This window comes from Loxodonta africana, chromosome 7 (assembly GCF_030014295.1).
Source record: "Loxodonta africana isolate mLoxAfr1 chromosome 7, mLoxAfr1.hap2, whole genome shotgun sequence".
NCBI classification, from domain to species: domain Eukaryota; kingdom Metazoa; phylum Chordata; class Mammalia; order Proboscidea; family Elephantidae; genus Loxodonta; species Loxodonta africana.
In genome coordinates, this window is record NC_087348.1 from 30,276,602 (window position 1) to 30,286,335 (window position 9,734).

The following is a 9,734-nucleotide window of genomic DNA, read 5'->3' on the forward strand; positions in this document are numbered from 1 at the left end:
CATTTCATCATTTGTCATCTATTTGAAGAGACCACTGTAGAAATGGGAATATTGACAGTTCTGTTTTACAGATACAATATTTTAATCCGGATCCCTGTGTGGTAAAAATGAATGTTAACAAAGAGTAAAATGTAAGACTACATGAAATAGATGAAGATAGACCTGCATATACACTATTATGAATAAAAATTTGGTCACCGGTGAATACAAAATGTCCTGGACAATTAACCAACCACCCTCAGGTATTTTGTTAAGCTTTCAAATGCTTCCGGAACAATCCTTGGCATTTCCTCAGGGAGAGTCTCCAAGGGTAAAAAATATCCATAAATTCTTTGCACTCTGTCCTGTTAAGAAACACTTGGGAGAGTCAAGACAGAGGCTTCATTGCAGGTAAAAAGATAGACTATTTCCATATTTTACCGATACCCAAAATGTTTCAGTGACACTTGCAGGGTCCCACCTTTATTCAATGGCAAAGTCCTTGCAAAATAATAAGATTTCTGAGTCCGTTCTGTGAGCATTCTACTTTTCAATAGTGCCTAAGACCCGGAGCTCTCTCGCTTTTTATTTCACATTATTATTATTTTTCAAATATTCACACTTTGTTTCAGAGGCTAAATGCTCCTAAGCATCTTTGAAACATCATCATTATGTCTAAATAATATTTTTACTTGATATAAGTAATTATATGAATAAAAAACTAACAGAAAAAAAAAAAAACTTGTCCTGGAGTCACTTTGGCCTCTAGCTACCCCGTGTGTGTCAGAGAACTGTGCTCCATAGTTTTTCAAAGGCTGTGAACTTTCAGTAGATCTTTCTTCCAAGGCACCTCTGAGTGGATTAGATCTCCCAACCTTTCAGTTTGCAGCTGAGTGTTTAACTGTTTGCACCACCCAGGTGGCCTAATTATGTGAATAATAGAGCTCATATATGAAAGTAAAGGAAGCATATACAGTATTAAAAATACTGTAGCAGAATTATGAAGCTACAGTATTCACTCTCCCAAGTTGGTGTCCTTTCAAATCCACTGGCTCTAGGCTCTTATGTCCCTCTTAAGTGTAATTTAGTATAGGACCATGTTTTGAAGTAAGGCATATTAAATGTTTCCACACATTTAGTGAATTTGTACTTTAAAACTTTTATAATGAAATTAACACTTGTATAATAGTTTTGTAAATGTCATTATGTAATTGTCATTACATAAATGAAGAAAGAATATTTAGTAATCATCCATACACCTACCAATTAAAATTTTAAATTTTTTATTTTTGCTTCATATATCTATACGCATGAAAAAAAAAAATTGCCATCAAGTTGATTCAGACTCATAGAGATACTAGAGGACAGAATAGAACTGCTCCATAGGTTTTACAAGGAGAGGCTCGTAGATTCAAAAACCCGATTTTTTTGATTATCAGCCAAGCTCTTAACCACTGCTCCACCAGGAATCCCATCTTTGTACATGTAGATGTATATGCACTGTGTATATGTATATATGCACGTATATGTATGAGTATGTCTACATCTACATGTTCACGTACACTTACACCTGTGTCTTTATCTGTGTCTATCTCTATCTCAGTTTACTACAGGGTTTCTCAACTTCTGACATACCGACATTCTGGGCAAGAAATTTTGTCATTGTGCGGGAGTTACCCTGTATATAGTAGAATGTTTAGTAACATCCCAGGCTTCCATTAGATACGAGTAGAACCCTTCTCCTGGTTATGACATCCAAAATGTCCCAGGCATTGACAGATGTTCTTTGGGGAACAAATTTTACCCAACTGATAACAAGTTAGATTTCTCTCTCTTTCCCTCTTTCCCTCTCTCTTTATCTTCATGTGCCTATACTTTATTTGTGGGAGTGAGTTTAATGTCAAATAAGTATACTGGAAAGTTTGGATTTATCTTATTCATTTATCATATTGCATTTGTAACTAAAAATCTACCAGATGATACTACATAAAAGCCACTGACTATGCTGTTGTCTCTATCCAGAACAGGTTTTCTGATAGACCAAGATGGACAAACACAATCTAACAGCGCTGAATGAATTCATTCTGACAGGAATCACAGACCGCCCTGAGCTGCAGGCTCCATTGTTCGGGCTGTTCCTCATCATCTATATGATCTCAGTGGTGGGCAACTTGGGCATCATCATCCTCACCAAGATGGACTCCAAGCTACAAACTCCCATGTACTTTTTTCTCAGACACCTGGCTGTCACTGATCTTGGCTATTCAACAGCTGTGGGACCTAAAATGTTGGTAAATTTTGTTATGGATGAAAATAAAATCTCCTATTATTTTTGTGCTACACAGCTAGTTTTTGTTATCATGTTCATAAATGGTGAGCTATTTATTCTGTCAGCAATGTCCTACGACCGCTATGTGGCCATCTGTAACCCTCTTCTCTACACAGTCATCATGTCACAAAGGTTGTGTCTGGTGCTGGTGGCAATCCTCTATATTTATTGCATGTTTGTTTCTCTTCTTGTCACCATAAAGATTTTTAACTTATCCTTCTGTGGCTACAACGTGATCAGTCATTTCTACTGTGACATTAACCCCTTATTATATTTGCTCTGCTCAAGCACACATGAAATTCAATTGGTCATTCTCATCTTAGCATCTATTAATTTGATTACATCCCTTTTAATAGTTCTTGTTTCTTACATGCTCATTTTTGTAGCCATTCTCAGGATGAACTCAGCTGTGGGCAGGCACAAGGCCTTCTCCACTTGTGGATCCCACCTGACAATCTTGGTAGTGTTCTATGGGACTTTAATCTTTATATACATGCAGCCCAAGTCCAGTCATTCCTTTCCGGCTGATAAAGTGGCTTCCATATTTTACACCCTGGTGATTCCCATGTTGAATCCCTTGATTTATAGCTTGAGGAACAAAGATGTAAAATCTGCCCTACATAGGGCATGGAAAAAAATATGCAACATCTTTTCTATAGTTTGATGTGTCATATGGTTCCTATGAAATACATGATGGGTTTCAAAACTTGTCTGTGTGTGTCCATAGAGTATAAGCCAAAAAACCAAACCCAGTGCCGTCAAGTCGATCCTGACTCATAACTACCCTATAGGACAGAGTAGAACCACCCCATAGAGTTTCCAAGGAGCGCCTGGTGGATTCAAACTACCGACCCTTTGGTTAGCAGCCATAGCACTTAACCACTACGCCACCAGGGTTTCCCCAAAGAGCATAGCTAGCACAAATATATTCTCTATATATTTGTAAATATTCTGTGTGTCAGTCACTCTTCTAAATGCACTGATGAACAAAAGTGTAAAAACTTTTGCCTTCCTTGAAGTGAAGAGATAGATTACAAATACAATAGTTAAGTAAATTTTATAGTAGATAAGAATGTGTTGGGACCCTGGTGGCACAGTGATTAAAGTGCTTGGCTGCTTACTGAAAGGTCAGCCTCGAGCAGCTTGCTTGGCACACCCCTTAGCTTTACATTAGAATTCTGGTTTCTTTGCTTGATATTCCCTATAACTTTACATTAAAATCTTGGTTCTCCTCTTTTTTAGATGCTGACCAGACTAGAGGAAATTGGCAGAAACTGGCTTAGATGCCATGAGGACATTAAGGATAACCTTTTAAACCTCATACATAGTAAATTCTCCATCTCTGGGTAGAGTTTAACCACCATATTCTGAACACACTATACATGAAGTTGCTTTTACACCACATTGCACCTAAGTACTGTGATTAATAGTGTTGCTGTTGTAACTTGTATGGGCATCCTACTTGTAAACCCCTTAAAGGTAACCTTTTGCTTCTTTCTCACTGAGCAGTCTTGGCAACATCAGCCCCAACTGCTTCTTCCTTTGCACAATGAAATAACCGTGCCTTTCTACGCTCCCACTTGAGCCTCTGGCTTATTGGATGAGAAAAGTCACGCCAAGTGGTCCACAGCAACAACGAGCACATCCAGGTAATGATATCTCATACTTCTTGACTGGCGTATCTTTGTCATTCTTCAAGATTTAATTAATTTTCACAACAGCTCTGTGAAAATTTAGATATTAATATTTAGATATTTTAGATGATAAAATGGAGGTTCAGAAAGGGTAAATAAATAACCCAAGTTCAACTCACAAATAATAAATAAATAGTCCAAGTTCAGTGTGGTCTTAAGCATTAGAATCAAGTTTCAAACATGGTCTTGCTCCAGGTTTCAGGTTCCAGTTTCAGAACAGCTAGTGTAAATAACTTCTTAATGTCAATTTTCTGCTTTAATGATGTCATCCCTGAGATGACGGAGCATATCAGATTAAAAGAAGAGAAATAGCAGTGAGGTTCAAAAAGTAGTGAATGCCTAGGGCAATGCCTGGGAGAGAAAATAAATTCAGTAGCGACAATGAGTTAGTAAACTGATACAGCAAGCTAACTGATTCATTTGGATGCATGATTTGTTCAAACCACATTATGGGACACCATCAGAATGTGGATGCATTACATAGTCTGAGCAGGTTTATAATAAATGTCCAGGGGCAGGTATCGGGAATTATCATAAAGTAGTGAAGAACAGGAGCCACAGTGACACAGTGATTACAGCTCATCTGGTAACCCAAGGGTCAGCAGGTGGAACCCGCCAGCATCTCTTTGGAAACCCTAGGGGGCAGTTCTAAACTGTCTAATCTGTAGGGTCACTAGAAGTCGGAATCACCTGGAATGCATGGGTTTGTTTTTTTGGTTTAGTAAGGTAGATGTTATAAATAAACAAACAAGGAAGTTCCCATTTTAAGAAATGATTTGTAGACTTTTGCCTTGGGAAGTTCAGCCACCTTTTAAAAATAAAGAAAGGACTGATGTTACTTCCTTAAAAATGAGGTCTGTGAGAAGATTTATTTGCCATCATCATCTGCTTCCTGTACTTTGATGCAGTGTGAACTTCAATTTGGGGAAAATGTAATTTAAGGACAAAAGATTGCCAGATGCATTAACTTTGATTTTGCTGAGCTACTTGAACCAATGAGAGCCATCAATCCCCAATACTGGATTTTTTTTTCATTTTCTTTTTCTCTTTCTTTTTTTTAAATGAAATAAAGCCTTTTTCTTGAGCTAATGTTTGAGTGATGCATTTACTTATTGAGTGTTTCATTACATGCCTGGGAAAAGCATTTCTAGATGATACAATGAGAAGAGACAGAAGCACTACATGCAATTTTGAAAGTTGGGCACCATGGAGTTCTATGTTTTGCCATTTATATAGCATAAGATGTGAAAGAACCACCTGTAAATGTGCAATATATTGGGTATTGCCAGGATTAATGTAAACATCAGAGAGCTTTCCACAACAGTAATCATAGAGACCAAAAGGAACAACACAACTCAGTGATATCTATGAAAAGAAAAGAATTTTGTCTAATCCATTTGTATAGTTTTTCCTCAAAGGAGCTCCTGAAAATAAGAGAGGGAAAGAGAAAGAATGATAAGAAAATACTGAGGAGCTTCATATACAAGTTAAATATTATTACAATTACAATAAGAAATAATCTGTGATTCATTAAAATTCTAATGATCACCAATAGTCTTAATACTTGTTGCTGTTAGGTGCCTGGAGTTAATACTGATCAAAGAAACCCCATGAACAACAGAACAAAAGAGTGTCTCGTCCTGCACTACCTCACAATCCTTGCTATCTTTGAGCCCATTGTTGCAGTCACTGTCAATCCGTCTCATTGAGCATCATCCTATTTTTAACTGACCCTCTTCTATACCAGTCCTGATGTCCTTCTCCAAGGACTGAACCCTCCCACCAAGTGTCAAATAGTATCTGCATATGATTTTTCTATTACAGAAAGTTACTACTAAGCAGAGGGGTCTGAGGGAATTGACAAATTGGTACTACATATGTTGGGGGATTCCATGGAGAAAGAGTAAACTGGTGGAAAGGTGAACACAAATGCTGAGGAGAAGAAGTCTCAGGGGTCAAGTTACAGGAAGAGTGATATTCTAATTTCTAGCATATGTGAATGGCACATCCTAGAACTGTGAGCAGCATGCCCTTCACTGCAACATGTGGTGTTTCTCCCAGTTTCCACTGTGTCATGTTCTAGCAGAAGTTCATCTCATAATTATAGCCAGTCTTACCTGTATATAACAGCAACTAGCAACAATAACAAATCTGTATGGTCTCCTTGATGAGAAGAATACAAATATTTAGTATGATATTATATTACTTAAATACCAGCAAAATGCACAATATATGAAATAATAGGAAAGTACAAGATCAGATGTACCTGCCTGTTTACATAATTATTAACTCAAAATATTTGTTTATTACTTGGAGCAATAGAAATCAGTCAACCCTAGAGTAGACACAATGAAAATTTAACATTTATTCTCTCATAGGAAATATTTTCGTTTTTAAAGCTCAGTTTTTCATGGAACTCTTCTATGACCACCACAATCAATTGATTCTATGGAAATTCTGAATTTATATGAAATAACTTTTTTTTTTTTTAACTGACATAGAAATAAAACATATGAATTTTTTTCAAGGTTTTATTTTTTCAAAGTCATTAATTTTTCATGATTTTTCTAACCATAAAGACATTTAATTCCTTCTCAAGTGAGTTTGTGTTCTGCATCTTTTAAAGTGCTTTATACATGGGTATATCTTTTATTTCACATCCAGAATGTCAGAAAAATTGGATTTTTCTTGTTACTTTTATTTTTAAATCCTTTTATTGAGATGTAAATAAGATACCACAAAATTTACTCACATACCTTAAATTTTTTCTTCCATTCTTTCAGCTTGAGAAAGGTTGAACATGTCCTTCCCTTTTGGTTTTTTAAGTCCAGGTCTTAGCACATTTCATCATAATACTTTAATTTGTCTTCTTGAGCCTGCCTTTGAAATCTTCTTTTCAACTTTTTTATTTCTTCTTTTGCTTCAGCTACTCTACATTTAAGAATAAGTGTCAAAGTACCTTTTGATATCCATTTGGTTTTCTCTTTCTTTCTTGTCTTTTAATGATCTTTTGATTCCTTTAGTTCTGCTGTCCTTGATAGCATCCAAACTTGTTTAATCTGAGGTCATTTGTGCTCAGTATGACAAATCATTACTTGGAATAATTTCTAATTTTAGGCAGTATATATTCAAGGTCATATTTTGGCTGTCATGGACCTGCTCTAGTTTTCTTCAGCTTAAACTTTTACTTGCATATGAGCAATCAATTGTCAGTACCATGGTTGGTGCCTGGCTTTGTTCTGACTGATGATATTGAGCCTCTCCATCATCTCTTTCCATCTAAAAAAAAAAAAGATGTACTAAATTTGATTCCTGTGTATTCTTTCTTTCAAAGACCACATATATAGTCTCCATTTCTTTTGTTGAAAAAATCTATTTGTAATGAAGAATTTGTTGGTCTTGCTATATTTGTACATGCAATCCCGGGCATCATTTCTATCACCATAGTTGCCATCTAGGGATCCTCCATTTTTTTTCCAATTTTTAAATTCTAATAACTAGTAGTTAACAATGGATTTTGATTACAATTTTGATGAATTCAGATATCCGGAATTGGTTAGTAATTTGAATAGTAACAGTAATAACAGTATTAACTGGTCTTTTTTGGCATATGAATATTATCATATCACTGACAACATTATACCTCATGATAGACCTTGGAATCATAACAGAATAGTACGACAAATTTTACTCCAACAAGGTTGAAAATCTGGAGGAAATGGGCAAATTTCTAAAAAAAACACTACCTACCTAAACTAACACAAACAGAGGTAGAAAAACTAAATAAACTTATAACAAAAGAAGAGATGGAGAGGTAATTTAAAAACTCCCTACAAAAATAAAGCACTGGCCCTGACAGGTTCATTAGAGAATTCTACCAAACTTTCAGTGAAGAGTTAACACCACTACTACTAAAGGTATTGCAGAGCATACAGAAGGATGAAATACTCTTGAATTCATTTGATGAAGCCAGAATAAATCTGGTGCCAAAACCAGGTAAAGACACCACAAAAAGAAAATTACAGACCAATATCCCTCATGAACATAGATGCAAAAATCCTCAACAAAATTTTAGCCAATAAAATTCAACAACATATCAAAAAATTATACCCAACGACAAAGTAGGATTCATTTTTTTATGCAGGAATGGTTCAACATTAGAAAAACAATCAATGTAATACAACACATAAATAAAACAAAAGATAAGAAATAAATGATCCTATCAATTGATGCAGAAAAGGCATTTGACAAAGTCCAACATCCATTCCTGATAAAAAACTATCAGCAAAACAGGAAAAGAAAGGATATTCCTCAACCTAATAAAGGATGTTTATGCAAAGCCAACAGCTAACATCAGCCTAAATGGAGAGAGTCTGAAATCATTTCCCTTTAGAACATGAACCAGACAAGGAGGCACTTTATCACTGTGCTTATTCAACATTGTGCTGGATGTCCTAGCCAGAGCAATTAGGAAAGAAAAAGAAATAAAAGGCATCGAAATTAGGAAGGATGAATTAAAAGTATCCCCATTTGCAGATGATGTGATCTTATATACAGAAAACCCCAAGGAATCCACAAAAATACTACTGAAACTAATAGAAGATTTCAGCAAAGGGTCAACGTATGAGATAAACATACAAAAATGAGCTGGATTCCTGACACCAACAAATAAAACTTTGAAGAGGAAGTCACCAAGGTAATACCACTTCCAATAGCTCCCCAAGAACAGAAAATACTTTTGGGATAAATCTAACCATAAATGTAAAAGACCTACACAAAGAAAACTACAAGACACTGTTGCAAGAAACCAAAAGAGATCTCCCCAAGTGGGAAAACTTACCTTTGTCACAGATAGGAAGACTCAACAACCTGAAAATAAAAATTCCACCCAAAGTGATCTACAGATTAAATGCAATCCCTACCCAAATTCCAATGGCATTTTTTAATGAGATGGAAAAACAAATCACCAACTTCATATGGAAACGGAAGAGGCCCCAGATAAGTAAAGCACTACTGGAGAAGAATCACATACTAAGTGGTTCTAAAACCTATTATACATCCACTGTACTCAGAACAGCCTAGTCCTGGTACAACAATGGATACATAGTGCAAAGGAACTGAATTGAGAATCCAGACATAAGTTTATCCACCTGTCAGCAGCTGATATTTCACAAGGGCTCAAAGTCCAATAAACAGGGAAAAGACAGCCTCTTTAACAAATGGTACTGGCATAACTGGATATCCATGTGCAAAAAAAGAAACAAGATTCATACCTCACACCATGCACAAAAACTAACTTAAAATGAATGAAAGGCCTAAATATAAAACCTAAAATGATAAAGATCATGGAAGAAAAATTAGGACAATGATAGTGGCCCTAATACATGGCATAAACCGTATTTAAAACATTACTAACAATGCACAAACTGCAGAAGAGAAACTAGATAACTGGGAGCTCCTAAAAATCAAACACTTATGCTCATCAAAAGACTTGACTAAAAGAATAAAAAGGCAGCCTACAGACTGGGGAAAAAAAAAAAATTGGGGGGTATGACATATCTGAACATGGTCAAATCTCTAAAACCTAGATGATACTGCAAAACTCCAACAACAAAAAAAAAACAAGTAACCCAATTTAAAAAATGGGCAAAAGATATGAACAGGCATTTCAGCAAAGAAAACATTCAGGCAGCTTACAGATACATGAGGAAATGCTCACAATCATTTTTAGA

The 9,734-nt window shown here is 35.8% G+C and overlaps 1 protein-coding gene across 1 annotated transcript; it reads left to right on the forward strand.

Moving 5' to 3' along the window:
- The first annotated feature begins 1,539 nt into the window (after window positions 1–1,539).
- On the forward strand, window positions 1,540–3,221 carry LOC135231667 (olfactory receptor 8K3-like). The gene has a single exon (XM_064288094.1). It carries the CDS (start codon window positions 2,025–2,027, stop codon window positions 2,970–2,972), a length of 948 nt encoding a protein of 315 aa, XP_064144164.1. The 5' UTR covers window positions 1,540–2,024; the 3' UTR covers window positions 2,973–3,221.
- Window positions 3,222–9,734: the final 6,513 nt, after the last annotated feature.

Coding starts and splice junctions, on each gene's coding strand:
- LOC135231667 (XM_064288094.1), top strand. CDS start 2,025: ATGGACAAACACAATCTAACAGCGCTGAATGAATTCATTCTGACAGGA.